The sequence below is a fragment of the Mercenaria mercenaria genome, chromosome 1, assembly GCF_021730395.1.
Source record: "Mercenaria mercenaria strain notata chromosome 1, MADL_Memer_1, whole genome shotgun sequence".
Lineage (NCBI taxonomy): Eukaryota > Metazoa > Mollusca > Bivalvia > Venerida > Veneridae > Mercenaria > Mercenaria mercenaria.
The window spans coordinates 110,558,763-110,578,571 of NC_069361.1; the positions used below are offsets into that span (position 1 = coordinate 110,558,763).

At 36.2% G+C, this 19,809-nt stretch overlaps 1 protein-coding gene across 14 annotated transcripts in view; it reads left to right on the forward strand.

Annotated features, from left to right (window-relative positions):
* Positions 1-19,809, forward strand: part of LOC123526658 (ral GTPase-activating protein subunit alpha-1-like) — a 172,620-nt gene that overhangs the window by 131,388 nt on the left and 21,423 nt on the right. For 12 of the 14 annotated variants that reach the window (XR_008366593.1, XR_008366594.1, XM_053520431.1 and 9 more), the window contains 7 exons: positions 2,501-2,608; positions 3,190-3,261; positions 3,818-3,941; positions 10,163-10,318; positions 11,959-12,117; positions 17,961-18,088; positions 19,578-19,693. Coding sequence is in view for 10 of the 14 variants with exons in the window: in XM_053520431.1 (XP_053376406.1) it covers positions 2,501-2,608; positions 3,190-3,261; positions 3,818-3,941; positions 10,163-10,318; positions 11,959-12,117; positions 17,961-18,088; positions 19,578-19,693 (863 nt within the window). In the remaining 4 variants the exon portion in view is untranslated. Of the gene's footprint in view, positions 1-2,500; positions 2,609-3,187; positions 3,262-3,817; positions 3,942-10,162; positions 10,319-11,958; positions 12,118-17,960; positions 18,089-19,577; positions 19,694-19,809 lie in introns of those variants that run through there. The other 2 variants (XR_008366595.1, XR_008366596.1) reach the window with 1 other exon arrangement.

Here is a 19,809-nt window from a genome sequence, read left to right on the forward strand (position 1 = left end):
CTATGACCAATATACGATGTAATCTGTCATATTTATGACTTGTAATTGTGCAATACTCGAATGTAACTCATTAAGCATAAATGTGCATTTTATGAATTGCGCAGGCTTACAAAGCTTGCGTAACATCCAGCGAAAGACAAAAAATAGTTCCACAGGGCTCCAGATAAGATGCGTATTAGGGTAAATTACGTATAGAAATAATGCAAATACGCATGTCTAATAATTTCTAAACGTATATAAAATTACAGAAATGCACACAATGCTTTTTTAAAAACAAAATCTGAATCGTCTGGATGCGTTAGGTAACATAGCCGATCCCGATCAGCCTTAATTCTCCCACATTGAACGTATACACGCATCGTATGATTTCTATAAACTTTGCGTGGGTTTCTACACACACACATGAATTTTGCAGTCAGTAAACGGATAAATTATCGGAAGAAGAATCTCTTACTGGTTTGTTTAGTTACTACAGATATTAAAAATGATTTTAATTCTTATTTTTCGAGAAATAAACAAATCGGCGAAACATTAAATTGTATTTTCTTGTAGTTTTTGAAATCGAAAGTAGATCGTCTATGTTTGGCGAAAGGAAACAACTTTTTATGAAAAGATTTAAATAAGAGGTAATTTAACCGTAAACTTCAATGTCAGATACTGCCAATTGCTGCTAAATGTCTTCGTATCATCACAATTTGTAAAATATATTGTTCAAACTGGAGAAAAGTGTAATCGTATCCGGATATAATATTTTGGGTAAATATCGAGCTGTGTTATGAAATTTTAAGAAAAAAAACTAAAAACAAACTGAAACTGGTAGACTATACTGTCAGTACATCAATCATTAGCCGACTCAGGCCATTCAGGCCTTTGATTTCTTTTTCTAGATCAATTACTAACCTCACTGGATCAAGTCCCATAACTCTGGCATGTATTTTGGGCAAATTATGCCCCCTTTTGGACTTTGAAAATTCTGGTTAAAGTTTTACATGCAAGTTTCTATCTCTAAAACTAATGCAGATATTGAATTGAAACTTCACATGTGCTTTCGGGGTTATAAAACTAGTTGATAGCAGCAAGTCCCATAACTGATATGCATTTTGGTCAAATTATTCCCCCTTTAGAACTTAAAACTCTTTTGATATTTAACCTTTTTGGGTAATATTTTCCTGCTTCTGGGACAATATTTTGAATAGTCGAGCTTGGCTGTCTTACGGACAGCTCTTGTTCATTGGGCAGTTGTGGAAGACATGCGCTTTTCTCAAAAGCATCTCTAGTTATTCAAGTAATATGTAAAAGTCTGTGAGGGTGAAACTGACTTTTGCATTTAACTGACATAGATATATATGATATTGTGAAATGTTTGTACAACAATTGTGGGTTGGTTTGCTGTGATGCTTATATCATTGCAAGCATTCTGCTAGTATAATAAAGAGCTGTACGTTTTCATTGGAGTTCCTCATAGTTCTCTGAGTTTTTACTCTCCTAAGTGATGTTTCCATAGAGAATGTTAGTTACTATGCCGTCTGTTGAGGTATTACATCAGACAGCATTAGATTTAAAACACCTTGATAGAAGTTGTCTCTTTATTAAAACAAATCTCGTCTAACTCTGTCTCCTGATTCTAAAAATCTGTGTCTGTTGGTCTCCTGGTTAACAAAAACTGTGTCTCAAAAAAACGGTCCCTCGATTCTCAAAATCTCAGTCACCTGATTCTAAAACTTCTGATTTTAAAAATCTTGTCTCCATATTCTAAAAACCTCTGTATATTGATTTTAAAATTCTAAAAAATCTCTTTATCCTTATTCTAAAAATTTGTGTCTGGTCAAATTTTAACCATTTGTTTTGTGCATATCTGATACGACTAGAAGTTTTGTTCACAAAATGGTAAAGTTTTATTTTTAACAACCATGAAAACGTACACAAAGCCACATTAATAAATAAAATGTCTACTTCAGTAGCAGACTGCTGCAAAACATTAGTAAACACATTGTTCTTGTTTCTAGTGATAAAGTGGATGTTGGAGACCTATCTTAAGTTTCAGCATTTGATTGGTGGTGTCCAAGCATTGTCTGGAAATTGGCCAGCTTAAGATTAATCTCAAAATAAGGTTTTACAATTTCAGAACCCATGTTCTGCATTTATATATGAATGAAACTTTTTATTACATTTCAAAAATGCTTGCAGTGATGTTTGTACTTACAGTTGATTAAAAGGTAACGACTCGAATAATATAGCAGGTGCATCAATTATTTGCATGTTTTAGTTTGTATTATTTTAGAAAATAGCATGAATAAAGAGCGGATGGACTGGTCACAGAATTGTGCATATTATGTCAAGAAATTTTATAAGTGTTTTGCTTTATATAATAGATACAACAACTTAATTTACTTTTATATCCTCAAATTGAAACCTGTAATGTGTATGGATTTGTTAATTATATGGACTTTGTCCTGTATGGTACTGGGTTTGAGACTTACAAGTATCTATATTGTTTCAGCATGCTGGCCAAGCCACAGATGCCTACTGAGATACAGGACCCAATCTCTCCCTTCCAGATGTGTCGAATGCTGGTTAATCAAATGGGATTTCTATCCTGGGAAAAAAGGTAACAAATGATAATTGATGAAGTTGGAGGCAATTTCAATAAGCTCTCATAAAATTAAAACACAGATTACTGGAAATCGTTATGTTAGTGGGATGAGTAAAATACTCAGCTTATCTATGGTTTCAGGTTATCCAAACATAGGAGAATATAAGGAAAACCATGGATGACTACATGAATGGTTTGAGTCGGCCCTCCCAAAAAGGCTTTTTTTGGTTCACTGTATAACTATTAAGATTAGGGAAGAAAAAATATTTGTATTAATTCACCATAAATCTGTGATTTATTTGCCTGATTAAGGGGAGGTGGGGTCTGCACTCTCAAAATGAAACTCCTTTCGCTTAAGTTATAAGAAAATTAATTCTTTTGAGCAAGCAATGTTATAATGTCATGGAAAATGTTCACCTCATCGCTGGATTAGTTATCATATACTCTTAACCAGTTTAAACAAAATTGGTTAGTTCTTTCAACCCATGATTCTTACTGAACAGAAACTGTTCAGAGAAAATTGATAAAACATAGTCTTGATTAATAACTAAATATCACAATGTTTCTCAGATATATAAGTCTATGATTACTTCCAGATGTCAGTTTGATTTACTGAAGAAGACAGATAAACTGCTGAGAGAACTGAAGAACATGGATCTTCAAAAGTGGTATGCTATCTTATTGCCTCTTTGTAATAGTGTGTTGTATGGCTAAGATTTGGAAAACAAAGTAACACAGAAATGCTGTCAATTTGTATAAACAATTTTATTAAATCTCAGCCAAATATGTTTTTAAGATAATATTTAGATTTCGAAAATAGAACATTAGTTTTAAAAAACATCTGTTAAATGAAGACTTCTTATGCTAAAATTGAAATATTCAGAAGTGTTGAGACTGAAAATGGTTTTTGATCAGTAACTAATGAACCCTGTGGCCTACTGCCTTCAAACTTGGTACTACGATGATTCCTTGTGGTATTGTTTGGGGGTTCAGTAGGTCAAAGTCAAGGTCACTGAAAACGGTTTCAGCTCAAAAACTAAAGAACACTTTAGGCTTAAAGTCCACAAACTTCACAAGATGACTATTGTGTTTGGGGTCAGTTGGTCTAAGGGCAAGGTCATAGTGATCTCTGGAGTGAAAATCGGACTGGCAACTAAGTGGGCATGCATGTTTCACATTATCTGTTGTTTATAAATTTAAGTTTTAATGTTTGGATAATTTCAGTCGAGAGACTCACAAGTTTGCTGTGATATATGTAGCAGAGGGTCAGGAGGACAAAATCTCCATACTGTCTAACCCTGGAAGTAGTTCAGCTTTTGAACATTTTGTGGCTGGACTAGGATGGGAGGTAACTTGCTCATTTCACGAACTCCTTGTAGTGCACAGATTTTTCAAATGATTTTTTAAAATTGAAATCAAGATAATTATGGTAATAAAAAGATTATAGAATAACTTCAGGTATATTCGACAGTCGTGTATATTCAACATCTTGAATTAATATCCGCGTGGAGAAACCCATAATGTCCTTGAATAATTTTTCTTAAGTAATTTCTATGACGTCATATTTATATATGACATCATGAGAACATCTTGACCACACAGGCGCTCTTTCCTTTTCCGATACGCTCATCGGGCAACTTCGACATTCAAATTCATTTTGAACGAAAACTGCACTTACAGTTTTCTATAAGAATGGTCAGCGAAGCTAAGGTATGTAAAACTATTCTTACAATTGCATTTTGACTTCATTTAACCGAAATATAAACAGAACTATATTTGATGTTGATATTTAGAAACAAATAATATTCCACGGTTTCCAAGCATGACCTTGTCTAGGGGTGATGAATTTGCACGACGAGATATAACATTGACGTGCAAATTCGACATGCTGTTCAAAATTAAATCAATAATATCTTCTTTTAAATGATATTTACGGCATACAAATGATTTAAGCGTGTTTTTACCATATCCAGTACTTAAACCACGTCTACACAGATTTTTAAAGTATGTTAACCTGAGCTGATGTCGCTAATTACGTCACTGATTTATGCATTAAAAACACCTGTGCATTTAATTAGCCTGCACATATATACACCCGGGACCAATATGAATTTATGACAGTTAATTATCAGTAGACAATAAAAATTCAAAGTAAAATGTATTGAATAGCATACAATAAGAACTTAGATATCTATCATCGATATTTAAAACTATTGCTTCCGAGTACTCCACATGTTTCGGTAACAAAAACGGCTTCTTTCAGTTTAAAATGTCGAGTCAAATTCGTGCCAAATGTTGTAGATACTCTCCGTCAAAACTTGCATTCGCCGTTCAGATGTTTTAAAAAGGTTCCACATAGTGACAAGATGAGCTTTTGTGATCACCCTTATTCCGTCGTCAGTCCGTCTGTCGGTGTGTCAACAATTTCTTGTCTGCACGATAGTGGTTTCATTTATGATTTTATTTTAACCAAACTTGCACAGAACTTGTATCACCATAAGATCTGGGTTCCTTTCTTGAACTGGCCAGATCCCATTATGGGTTCCAGAGTTATGGCCCCTGAAAGGGCCAAAATTAGCTATTTTGACCTTGTCTGCACAATAGCAGCTTTATTTACAGTGTTCGAAATAAGCGCCTGCCCGATTGCCCTGGCAAGTGAAAAAACCATGACGGGCAAGTAAAACTGACAGTTGAATTGCGCGACAGGCAAGCTGTGAAAATAGTCTTTGACTTAAACCGCCAGCCCGAAGCCCGGGTCGAGTAATTTGCAGATCAATCGAGTATAATATCCAACAAATATCAATTGTGTACACGAGAACAAAATCAATACACTGTGACATAACTTCAGTTAATGATGTGATTAGCTCCGCCCCGAAACTTATCAAAGCGGTGTTTAACTCTTGATGTCTGACTGCCTCCTAAAGCATCATGTTTGATAAAGTAAATCGTGTTTTATCAAGAGACCGTCTGAAAAATGTACCGTCATTCAGATAATCTGTCATGTTGAGAAGGCGCTGATTGCCGATAATAAAAAGAAGTACATGCATTTGGCTCGGATTAAGTTGGTAAGTCATTTGCTCCGAAGTCGGAAGACAATACAAATTATTGTCGCAATGATACCGACAATTCCAGCACAAAAAAGATAAATGAATAAATTTTATTTGCAAATTGGTGAGTAAATTGACAGTTCAAAGTCAAAGTTAAAAGCTTTTTTCCGATGAGTAATAAATTTGCTACTTACTTTGAAATTTCGAAAATTATAAATCCTACTTTTACAGTACTAAAGAAACACCCACACACTTCAGTTGGTCTCCTATTTAGGTTACACAACTGACACATGTATCTATGACACATTTTGACAGCCTGAAATAAACCACCAACACATGGCAGCTGACTTCAGTGGCAAATTTTTCTTTATTGATTTTCGGTATTGCTCTTTGATGTGGGATGAAAGTTAACTGGTTGGACATTGCCAGGTGACTGACGTAATTTGACATAATTCTACATCAAGGGTATAAAACTGTACTTTAGTGGGGTTTTTTTGTGGATTTTCATTATGTAGAGGAAGAACAGTAGGTTTGTTGATTTTAATATTAGTTTTAATGCTGACTGTTGCTATATTTATAATAAAACTATTTCTTGGAGTCCTATAGTATTACTTTGTACAATGACCCTTATCATCATCATCATTATCATCATCAGGAATATCATCTTCATATTTAATTGGTTCAAAACATAGTGTAAAGTAATAGAATTTAAAGAAAAGGACCCCTAGCATAATAAGAAAACATTATATTTAATAAAGAAGAGATCCAGGGCAAGTTGGAATATAAGGGGGCAAGTTGAAATCAGTTCTAGGTTGCCCTAAGGGCAAGTTTGAATTCAGATTTATTTCACAGCTTGTATCACCATAAGATCTTGGTTCCTTTCTTGAACTGGCCAGATTCCATTATGGGTTCCAGAGTTATGGCCCCTGAAAAGGCCAGAATTAGCTATTTTGACCTTGTCTGCACAATAGCAGCTTTATTTATGATTTGAATTTAATCAAACTTGCACACAACTTGTGTCACCATAAGATCTCGCTTCCTTTCTTGAACCGGCCAGATCCCTTAATGGATTCCAAAGTTATGGCCCCTGAAAGGACCAAAATAAGCTTTTTTAGCCTTGTCTGCACAATAGCAGCTTCATTTTTGATTTGATTTTAACCAAACTTGCACACAACTTGTATCTCCACAAGATCTTGATTCCTTTTTTGAACTGGCCAGATTCCTTCATGGGTTCCAGAGTTATGGCCCCTTAAAGGTCCAGAATTGGCTATTTTGGCTTTTGCAGTCATATAGAGACTTCATTTATGGTTTTATCTGATACAAACTTCCAAAATATCTTCAACAACAATAAATCTTGGATTCCATGACAAATCAGATCCAGTCGTAGGTTCCAGAGTTATTTGATTACCTCCCTTGATTGTAATCAGAATGGATTTATATCAATAAGTACTTATAGGACTTATTTGAAATTTCATTATTGTCATTAGTTGGACTGAGCCAATCAGGGTAGATAACTATGTACTGATTTTATGTCAAATTACCTCCCTTTGTTTATCCCCCCGGCCAAAGGCGAAGGGGATATTAGAAATGCTCTCTGTCCGTCCGCAACGATCTTTGTCCGGAGCATAACTCCAAAAGTACTGGAGGGATTTTCTTCAAACTTCATACACTGATAGAACACATTGGGAGGAAGTGCAGTTTGCAAGAACAATAACTCTACCTTGCCTATTTTTTGAGTTATTCCCCTTTATCATATTTTCTTTAAAAAAATTGTCCGGAGCATAACTCCAAAAGTACTGGAGGGATTTTCTTCAAACTTCATACACTGATAGAACACATTGGGAGGAAGTGCAGTGTGCAAGAACAATAACTCTACCCTGCCTATTTTTTGAGTTATTCTTCTTTATCATATTTTCTTTAAGAATTTTGTCCAGAGCATAACTCTAAAAGTACTGGAGGGATTTTCTTCAAACTTCATACACTGATAGGAGGAAGTGCAGTGTGCAAGAACAATAACTCTACCTTGCCTACTTTTTGAGTTATTCCCCTTTATCATATTTTCTTAAAAAAAATTGTCTGCAGCATATCTTTTTCATGCATGGAGGGGTTTTGATATATCTTGGCACAAATGTTCACCACCACTAGATGGGCCCGCCCGCTTAGCTCAGTAGGTAAGAGCGTTGGTCTAGATCGCGGGGTCGTGAGTTCGATCCCCGGGCGGGGCGTATGTTCTCCGTGACTATTTGATAAACGACATTGTGTCTGAAATCATTAGTCCTCCACCTCTGGTTCATGTGGGGAAGTTGGCAGTTACTTGCTGAGAACAGGTTTGTACTGGTACAGAATCCAGGAACACTGGTTAGGTTAACTGCCCGCCGTTACATGACTGAAATACTGTTGAAAAACGGCGTTAAACCCAAAACAAACAAACAAACAAACAAAACCACTAGATGGAGTGTCGTGCACAAGAACCAGGCCCCTAGTTCTAAGGTCAAGGTCACCCTTAGAGGTCAAAGGATACAAGAATGAAAACCTTGTCCGGAGCACTTCTTCTTCATGCATAGAGGGAATTTGATATAACTTGGCACAAATGTTCACCACAGCAAGACAGAGTGTCATGCCCAAGATCCAGGTCCCTAGGTCTAAGGTCAAGGTCACACTTAGAGGCCAAAGGTCAGATAAAGAATGACTTTGTCCGAAGCATTTCTTCTTCATGCATGGAGGGATTTTGATGTAACTTGGCACAATTATACAAACATGAGACGAAGTGTCATGCACAGTTCCCTTCTTTAGAATTACTTCCCTTTGTTGTTACTTTAAATAGCTTTTATTGTAACTTTTTTATTACTAGTTGTAGGGAAAAATCGAGACCATTTTTCAGTAGTACAACATGCATGCTACATCCAATTTTGAGGTGTATTTTTACCAATCTCTACCTAGTAAAGATTTTTGTGTGGCCTTACAATTTTTTTTTTTTATTTTTTTTTAAGATTAACTTCCATTAGTTGTTACTATAAATAACTTATGTTGTAACATTTTTATAATTGACCACAGGGAAAAAACAAGACCACTTTTCTGTGGTACAACCTGGATGTTACTTTCCAATTTTAGGTGTATTTTAAGACATCTCTACCTGGTAAGGAGTTTTTTGTGGACTTAGAAAAACAAAAGACTTACAATGATTACTAAACAACCACAAAATTAAAATTCCATTTGCAAATACAGCTGCTAGAGTAAAGAAATTTGCTGTGACGGGCATATATTGTGACATTCTGGCACTCTTTTTCCCTGTTAGCTTTCCATTCCTTCTTTTTACAGTAGCCATATAGAAAAACATCTTACAGCTATACTGTTCATGAAAATTAATAAAATTTAGCAGTAAACCACTTCACCACTGAATAATTCTTTCCTCCACATCTTTAAAACCCGTGATGTGGACCACAACTAAGCGGTTTTTCAAAGCTTCTCCCAAAAAAGAAATACTTTCAGACACTAACTTACCAGGAACTTTAGCCTTCCATGTCTAACATGGCTCTTGTTTCAAATTAAAATGGGTATATCTCCGTAACTAATGAAGATACTGATCTGAAATTTCATTTATGTCAACAGATTTATTTGGCAGATCCTTCTTTTGTTCACTTACAATAATTTTTTTTAATTACTTCCCTTTTACATTACTATAAATAGCTTATTTTTAGTAACTTTTTTATTATTGGCTGTAGGGAAAAACCGAGACCACTTTCTTGTGGTACAACAGGGATGGTACCTCCAATTTTTAGGCGGTTTTTGACATATCTGTACCTTGTAAGAATTTTTTTTTTTCTTTTTGGTTAAATTTCTTCCCTTTGTTGTTCCTGTCCTTTGGACTTAGATATTTTTTCTGGGGACCTTCTTGTCCTCAAGTGCAATGATAACAGGTGAGCGATATAGGGCCATAATGGCCCTCTTATTATAACTTGAGTCATTAAATTCTAAAACTATAGAGCCTACTCATCAGCACATAACCATGTGTTATGTCTGTTGCGACATTTTCTGTTTTTAATGTAGTTATACAAAAATAATGAATGTTCAACTTGTATATTTTTTAAAACTCCATCAGGGTGCCGAATTTACCTGAAAGATGTCGAATTTAAATGGCGACAACAATCAGAATAAAATTCATATTGAAGATGTAGATTTAAACACTGGGCAGCGTTTTATACTGAAGACGCAGAAAGGGTCTACTTTCGTTTTCATGAAATGTTCGCACCGGTCATTCTGAATCGAAAATTGCTTCACTGTTTTTATGCTTAAGGTGTCGAATATACCCGAAGTTACTCTACCACCATAATGTATGACCTTGAAAATAGTGCTTGTCATAAATTAAATTTATACAAATTACAAATAAAATATTTTGCCTTGGTGAAAATAGTCTTAACAGTTTTTCAATAGGATCTCTTTATCAAGAAATAGCTGTTGATGGTTCTTCATACCAGAGGTGTAACGTATTTCATACTTGTATAAACTATATCAATTATCACAGGTTGATCTGGAGGTGCATAAAGGATTTCTTGGTGGGCTCCAGCAGAACAAAACTACAGGAGACACAGCCCCTTACTATGCCACCTCAACATGTGAGATTGTGTACCATGTTTCTACAAGAATACCAATTGGCAGTGAGGAATCCAGACATATCAAGGTCAGTGCTAAATTTGTTTTACAAAAGGACATTTTAAACTGAAAAGATAGGATAAAGTACTTGAACAATTTCCTGTACTTAATGTGTATTTCATTGAAACTTACTTTGTTGGTTTCATTTGGTTTAATCACAAATTTTCAACTAATGGTCAGTGATGATTTGATAATGTTTTAACCTAACCAGTGTTCTTATAGTTTTTGCTAGCGCCAACCTGTTATTTATATGTTACAGGCCTTCATTCGAAGGTTGAATGATTTTAATCCTAACTGTACTGCCAGATCATTGTACCCCCCGACAACAAAGTTGTAAGGGGGGGTATACTGGTTTCAGGTTGTCTGTCTGTCTGTCCGTAGACGCAATCTTGTGCGCACCATCTCTCCTTATCCCCTTGACAGAATTTAATGAAACTTCACACAAGTGATCAGTACCAACAGTAGTTGTGCATGGGGCATGTAAGGTTCTTTTAGAAAAAAAATTTGCAGAGTTATGGGACTTTGTTTTTTTGTTACTATTCTATATACATAGACACAATCTTGTGCGCACCATCTCTCCTCATCCCCTTGACACAATTTAATGAAACTTCACACAAGTGATCAGTACCAACAGTAGTTGTGCATGGGGCATGTTAGGTTCTTTTAGAAAAAAAAATGCAGAGTTATGGGACTTTTTTTTTTGTTACTATACTATATACATAGACAAAATCTTGTGCGCACCATCTCTCCTGACATCCCCTTGACACAATTTAATGAAACTTCACACAAGTGATCAGTCACAACAGTAGTTGTGCATGGGGCATGTTAGGTTCTTTCAGAAAAAAAATTTGCAGAGTTATGGGACTTTGTTTTTTTTGTTACTATATTATATACATAGACACAATCTTGTGCTCACCATCTCTCCTCATCCCCTTGACACAATTTAATGAAACTTCACACAAGTGATCAGTAACAACAGTAGTTGTGCATGGGGCATGTTAGGTTCTTTCAGCGACAAAAATTGTAGAGTTATGGGACTTTGTTTCTTGTTAACATACTATGTGCATACAGTCTGCATATGCAATTTTGTGCGTGCCTAATCTACCAAACACTTGCACACAATTTAATGAAACTTCACACAAGTGATCAGTACCAACCCTATTTGTGCATGGTCATGTTACATTGGTTTAGATAAATATTCCGCATAGTTATGCGACTTTGTTTTTTGTTACTATACTGTATACATACAGTCTATATACATACAGTCCACATAATTATGCAATCTTGTGTGCGTCAAATTGCAATGTACTGTGTCAGTGCATGCGGGGGTGGGGTGGCCTAGAGGATGGCAGGGGTACATTCATCACCTTTAGTGATAGCTCTAGTTATGACAAATTTTCCTCTTTCTAGTGAGTACAAACTCTTCACTTTGATGGCATAAACTTGAGGTTAGAGACAGTGCCAGAGTGCAACCTTGTCATTGTTCAGTTTTCACTTTTTTTTCTCAGAAACAAACAATAATATGCTTATATTCAGCATTGAATAGTTGAGCACACTGTCTTCTCAGATAGCTGTTGTTGTTCTTGTTCTCTCTAGACTGAGCTAACTGGATGGTTCTTCAACTGAATTATCTTATAGGAGAGATGTGATATTCTGCTTATTTTACAGATGCGACATCTTGGTAATGATGAAGTTCATATAGTGTGGTCGGAACATACCCGAGATTACCGTAGGGGCATTATACCTACAGAGTTTGGAGATGTACTCATTATAATATACCCACAACCTTCTGGTCTTTATAGGATACATATAGATAGAAAACCAGAGGTGAGACCATTTGCAAAACTTAAAACTGTAATCTTTTGCTTACAATAGCTAAGGACTGAACATATGCATTGTTATGTCTCCTACACCACAGTGGTTGGAGACATATTGATTTACTCCTGTCTGTGTGTGTGTCAGTCAGTCAGTCTGTCACAAATTTTGTCCGCACTCTAAGTCAACATTTCTCATCCGATCTTCACCAAACTTAAACAAAATGTGTTTGCCAATAAGTCCTCGGCCAAGTTCGATAACTAGCCAAATCGGTCCAGGCACTTCAGAATTGTGGCCCTTGAATTACCGATGGGCAGCTTACTCCAAAACTTACCCATAGGTCGCTTACTCCAAAACTTACTCCAAAACTATCACAGAAAAATTTTCTGTGAGTAAACAGTATATAAAGACAGACTTACTATTCAGATAATTAGGCAGTTGTGGGAGACCTGCGCTTTTCTCAAAAGCAGCTCTAGTTTTGTGAAATTTTGAAGAAAACTGTCAACTAAGCATACATGTTGTGTATGTTTTATCTTTAATAGAACTATAATGGTAGTTTACAATTCTTAAAAATGCAGTCCTTTACAGGACTTCTAAATGCAGGTCTTTAAAACATATTCATTTCATGAAGTGTTAGATTCTGTGTGAACATTTTAGTGGTATACTGAAATTGAAAAGCTACCTCAAGATACAAAGTATTTTGGGGCTGAGTCAAGTATGTCTGTCTGTCCATTATTCTTGTCCACTCCATTTTTAGCTCACCTGTCACAAAGTGACAAGGTGAGCTTTTGTGATCGCGCGGCGTCCATCATCCGTCGTCCGTGCGTGCGTGCGTCCGAAACTTTTGCTTGTACCACTCTAAGTCCTTTTTACATTGGGATTTATGAAGATTGTCAGAATTTCACTCATGATGAACAGGTCAGTCGAAACTGCACGTGCCATCAAAAACTAGGTCAGTAGGTCTAAAATAGAAAAACCTTTACCTCTCTACAGCCCTATATTTCACAAGATCTTCATGAAAATTGTCATGAAATGTTCACTTAGTTCTAGTAGTTCGATAATGGTCATCGTGGCAACAAAACTAGGTCATAGGACCAAAAAATAGAAAAAAACCTTGTACTCCTCTCTCTAGAGCCTTAATTTTCAATGAGATCTGTCATGATATTGGTCAGATGTCACCTTGATGATATCTAGTTAAGTTCGAAATGGGTCACGAGGGCAAAAACTAGTCCAAAGGGCCAATAAAAAAATAAAAAACCATTTGAACCCTATAGAGGCATATTTTTCATGAGATCTTCATGAATAATGTACACAATGTTTACCATAGAAGTATCTAGCAAGTTGAAATGGTCACGTGGTCAAAATACTGGTCATAGGTCCTAACTCAAACACCCTTAGTGACCTCTCTAGAGGCCATATTTCTCAAGGAGCATCTCTGAAAATATGGTCAAAGTGTCAGCTTGATGAATTAGTCAAGTCGAAACTTGGGTTCATCGTGGGAGTAAAAACTAGGTCAGTGCCATAATCAAAAATAGAAAAATTTGTGACCCCTAGAGGCCTAATTTTTCCATGAGATCTTCATGAATATTTGGTCGAATGTTCACCTTGAGTATCTAGGTCAAGTTCGCTAGGTCCACTTGGGATCAAAAACTAGTTCAGTAGTTCCTAAAAAATAGAAAAACCTTGTGACCTCTCTGTAGGCCATATTACTCATGGATCTTTCAATGAAAATTTGTCAGAATGTTTCACTTGATTGATATCTAGGTCAAGTGAAACTAGGTCCTGCGGTCATCAAAACTAGTCAGAGTCCTAAAATAAGAAAAAACCATTACCTCTCTAAGCCATATTTTTCATATCTGCAATGAAATTTTGCCAGAATGTTAACTTGTGATATCTAACAAGTTTCGCAACTGGTCCGTGGAGTTAAACTAGGTCGTAGTTAAAATAAAAACTTGTGACCTCTCTAGAGGCATTTTTCATGAATCTTCAAAGATCATTGAACAGAAGTTCATCCTTATGATGATCTATGGTCAGGTTTGAAACTGGATCACCGTGGGTCAAAATATGGTCTTAGGTCTAAAAATAAAACAACTGTGACTCTCTATGGCATATTTCTTATGGATCTTCATGTAATTGTGACTGTTCAGCAGATTGTTTATAATCTAGGTCAGGTTCGTAAACTGGCATGTGCCGTCAAAAACTAGGTCATAGGCAAAAATAGAAACCTTTGGACTCTAAAGAGGCCATATTTTTTCACGAGATCTTCAAGAAAATAGGTGAGAATTTTCACCATGTTATATTACAGGTCAGCTTTAAAAGGGATCACGTGCCTTCGAAAACTAGGTCAATAGTTAAAAAAGAAAACCTTGGGGAACATCTAGAGCCATATTTTCAATGTACTCATGAAATTTGTAAAATGTTCACCTGATATATCTAGTCAAGTTTGAAACTGGGTACGTGCGTCAAAAACTAGGCGAGTCCTTTAAAAATAGAAAAAACTTGTGACTCCTAGAGCCATATTTTCAATGGATCTTCATGAAAATTGTCAGAAGTTACCTTGATGATATCTTATGTATCAAGTTCGAAAACTGGGTTCAACGTGGAGTAAAAACTAGTCGTAGATTAAAAATTAAAAAACCTCGACCTTCATAGAGGTCCATATATATTCATGAGATCTTTCATGAATATTGAATATAGTTCATCATTGGGGATACTAGGTCGTTTGAAACTTGGGTACACGTTTTGGGTCCAAAAACTAGGTCATAGTCAAAAATAGAAAAACCTTGTGACCTCTCTAGTGCCATATTTCTCTATGGATCATCATGAAAATTGGTGAGACTGTTCAGCTTGAGAATCTAGTAGTTCGTACTGGGTTCATGTACCGCAAAACAGTCTTTGGTCAAAATGAAAAACTTGACACTACTAGAGGCCATTTTGTTCACGAATCTTCAAGATAAATTGTCTGAAAAAGTTCACCTTGATGAATCTATGTCAAGTTTACAAGTGGGTCACGTGCCCACGAAAACTAGGTCATTAGGTCAAAAATAAAAACACTTGTGACCTCTCTAGAGGCCTATTGTCTCAATGGATCTTCATGAAAATTTGTAAGAATGTTCACCTTGAGATATCTAGGTCAGTTTGAAAACTGGGTCACGTGCGGTCAAAAACTAGGTCAGTAGGTCTAAAAATAGAAAAACCTTGTGACCTCTCTAGAGGCCATATTTTTCAATGGATCTTCATGAAAATTTGTCAGAATGTTAACCTTGATGATATCTAGATCAAGTTCGAAACTGGGTCACGTGGAGTTAAAAACTAGGTCAGTAGATCTAAAAATAGAAAAACCTTGCGACCTCTCTAGAGGCCATATTTTTTCATGAGATCTTCATGAATATTGATCAGAAGGTTCATCTTGATGATATCTAGGTCAGGTTTGAAACTGGGTCACGTGGGGTCAAAAACTAGGTCAGTAGGTCTAAAAATAGAAAAACCTTGTGACCTCTCTAGTGGCCATATTTCTCTATGGATCTTCATGAAAATTAGTGAGACTGTTCAGCTTGATGATATCTAGGTCAGTTTCGTAACTGGGTCATGTGCCGTCAAAAACTAGGTCAGTAGGTCGAAAAATAGAAAAACCTTGTGACCTCTCTAGAGGCCATATTTTTCACGAGATCTTCATGAAAATTGGTGAGAATGTTCACCTTGATGATATCTAGGTCAAGTTTAAAAGTGGGTCACGTGCCTTCAAAAACTAGGTCATTAGGTCTAAAAATAGAAAAACCTTGTGACCTCTCTAGAGGCCATATTTCTCAATGGATCTTCATGAAAATTTGTCAGAATGTTCACCTTGATGATATCTAGGTCAAGTTTGAAACTGGGTCACGTGCGGTCAAAAACTAGGTCAGTAGGTCTAAAAATAGAAAAACCTTGTGACCTCTCTAGAGGCCATATTTTTCAATGGATCTTCATGAAAATTTGTCAGAATGTTAACCTTGATGATATCTAGATCAAGTTCGAAACTGGGTCACGTGGAGTTAAAAACTAGGTCAGTAGATCTAAAAATAGAAAAACCTTGCGACCTCTCTAGAGGCCATATTTTTCATGAGATCTTCATGAATATTGATCAGAAGGTTCATCTTGATGATATCTAGGTCAGGTTTGAAACTGGGTCACGTGGGGTCAAAAACTAGGTCAGTAGGTCTAAAAATAGAAAAACCTTGTGACCTCTCTAGTGGCCATATTTCTCTATGGATCTTCATGAAAATTGGTGAGACTGTTCAGCTTGATGATATCTAGGTCAGTTTCGTAACTGGGTCATGTGCCGTCAAAAACTAGGTCAGTAGGTCTAAAAATAGAAAAACCTTGTGACCTCTCTAGAGGCCATATTTTTCATGAGATCTTCATGAAAATTGGTGAGAATGTTCACCTTGATGATATCTAGGTCAAGTTTTAAAGTGGGTCACGTGCCTTCAAAAACTAGGTCATTAGGTCAAATAATAGAAAAACCTTGTGACCTCTCTAGAGGCCATATTTTTCAATGGATCTTCATGAAAATGGTCAGAATTTTTTATCTTGATGATATCTATGTCACATGTGCTGAAAAACTAGGTCACTTTGTCAAATAATAGAAATAACGACGTCATACTCAGTTCAACACTGGGTCATGTGGGGATAGGTGAGCGATTCAGGACCATCATGGTCCTCTTGTTTAACTGCTGGGAAGATTTACGTAGGACTGACATCCATTATTACACTCATCAAGACCATGTGCAGAGCACACAACCCAGGTCACTAAACCCAGGGTGAAGGTCAGTGGTCAAATAGCTTAACTTAATGTCTGCTTATATTGTCTATGTCTGCTTAACAGCTTGGAAATATTTCATTAAATTAGCTTCAGTTCTTTATCTCATTAGCATGGCATGACGTACAGAGCACAAAGCCTCGGTCACTAGGACCAAGGTCAAGGTCACACTTGGAGGTTAAAGGTCAAATAGCTTTAATTTATTTCTACTCTACATCTTCTAAACTACTGCTAGATTTGATCCAATATATTGCAGTCATGGATGTCCTTTGGTCTGTCTGTAATTTGTGTCTGCTCTACATCATATTACCTGCTTGTAAAATGTGCATAGGGCACAACCCAGGTCACTAGTTCCAAGGCCAAAATACAATTGGATGTCAAATAATTATAACTTCATTTCAACTCCCATTTATTTTGTCTTGACCCTTTGGAAGATTTTCATAAAACTGACATCAATTGTTTACCAAAGAAGATGACTTGCAGAGCACATGACCTGGATCACATTAGTCGAGTGGTTAAGGTCGCTGACTTCAAATCACTTGCCTCTCATTGATGTGGGTTCGAGCCTCACTCAGGGTGTTTAATTCTTCATGTGAGGAAGCCATCCAGCTGGTTACAGAAGGTCAGTGGTTCTACCCAGGTGCCCGCTTGTGATGAAATAATGCATGGAGGAGCACTTGGGGTCTTCCTCCACCATCAAAGATGGAAAGTCGCCATATGACCTATAATTGTGTCAGTGCGCCATTAAACCCAACAAATAATAAATTTGTGTCCACACGATATCTTCTAAACTACTGGATCGTATTTCCAAAAATTAGCATTAACTGATAACTTTATTTGGATGACATGCACATCTTGGGTCATTAGGTCCAAGGGCAAGGTCACACTTAAGGATCAAATGTCATGATCATAACATTTTACTTTTCCTGTATCAAAGCAGCATCTGTGGGTATGAATCACCTTTAATGACAGATCTATTTTTTTCTTCGTGTAGGATTTCATTTATAGCCATTGTTTCAGGTTTGAAATAAATAATTTTTGTTTTGGTGTATTTCAGGTACCATTGTTTGGTCCTCTATTTAATGGTGCAATAGTGGACTATAAGGTCCTGCCTGGTCTAGTCAGAGCGACAGCTGTCAATGCCAGCCGTGTGATACGAGCACAAAAACCATTCTATCACACATAGTATCCTTTTACTTTTGGCAATTACAGTTTTTAGCTCATCTGATTTTTTTTTTTTAAATGATGAGTTATTGTCATCACTTGGTTGGCGTTGGCGTTGCCTGGTTAAGTTTTATGTTTAGGTCAGCTTTTCTCCTAAACTATCAAAGCTATTGCTTTAAAACTTGCAACACTTGTTCACCATTAATAGCTGTCTCTTTACAGCAAGAAATGTAACTCCATCCTGCCTTTTGCTAGAATTATGGCCCCTTTTGGACTTAGAAAATATCAGATTTCTTGGTTAAGTTTTATGTTTAGGTCAATTTTACTCCTTAACAGTCAAAGCTATTGCTTTAAAACTTGGAGCAGTTATTAAAGGCTGACTCTGCACAGCAAGTACTGTAACTCTTCATTACTTTTTGCAAGAATTATGGCCCCTTTTGGACTTAAAGTCATGGGACAATATTTCTATTATACAGAGACAAAAAATCAGATTAGCATCTGCACCAGCAAGGCAGTGCTTTAGTATTACCAGGACAGCAGCCCTAAGACAAAGGATTTACTATGCTTGTATTAAAGAAAGTGAAATATTGAAAGCAAAGGCAGAAGAGCTGAGTGTAAGAATTAGGGAAGAATGACTTTTATTCTTAATTTAGTACTAAACTGTACAGGCATATAGTCCTTTAACATTACTTGCATGTACCTAGAGTACACCTGCTTAGCTCAGTAGGGAGAGTGCAAATCTACAGATCGCAGGGTTGTGACGTCTATCCCAAGGCAAGGCGAATGTTCTCTGTAACGATTTGATAAAAGACATTGTGTCTGAAATCATTTGTCCTCCACCTCTGATACATTTGGAGAAGTTGGCAGTTACTTGCATAGATCTGGTTTGTACTGGTACAGATTAACTGGTACTGGTTAAGTTAACTGTTTGGCATTGTATAACTGAAGTACTGTTAAAAATTTTAAAAAAACACAACTACATGTACATTATTCAATATTCAGCATGTGGAGTTGTGAACCTGGGGTTTGTTACACTATTGGAATATTATTCTGCATGCGAAGTTGTGTACCTGAGATTTTGTTCTTGATTTCTGTCAGTCAGACCAGTTATGGCCAATGATTCTCAAAAATATTTATAAAGGGCATTGTCAAAAACCATGATACAAGTTTGTGTTGCATGTATGCAAAAAGTATTTGACTTGGAGTCATAAAATATATGGGGATTGTTATATAGCATGTGTGTTCTGTTTGGGATTTTTCATAACCAGACAGAGTTACAGTCTTTGACTTAGTGAAAAATTCACATAAAGTGCTTTTTGTGTTGCATTATCTTAAAAGATATGCATATGTCTTGAAAAACATTTCACCTAGAGTCATGAAACTATGTACATTGACAGGAGTGGGGGGCACCTGTGTGCTATGGACACACGTCTGGTTTCAATTTGTTATTCAAAATTTACAACATACATCTGTAAATCCTGAGCATATATTTTCCTTAACTGGTGCTCAGTTTTGAAGAGCGTGCCAAATGTCTTGACTCAGTGATGCAAAATCACGTAGATAAAACTATATTTGAAAATTTTGCAGCCGATGTGTTTGCACCTGTTCTACCTCCAAACTCCACAAGTAAGTAGGACACTTATCCTGGCTGTCTATGAAATATGATTACAAGAAGATTTTTTTAAGACCCTGTGAAATTTTTTTGTTAATTTTGAATCATAAAGAATCTGCAGTAAATTGCT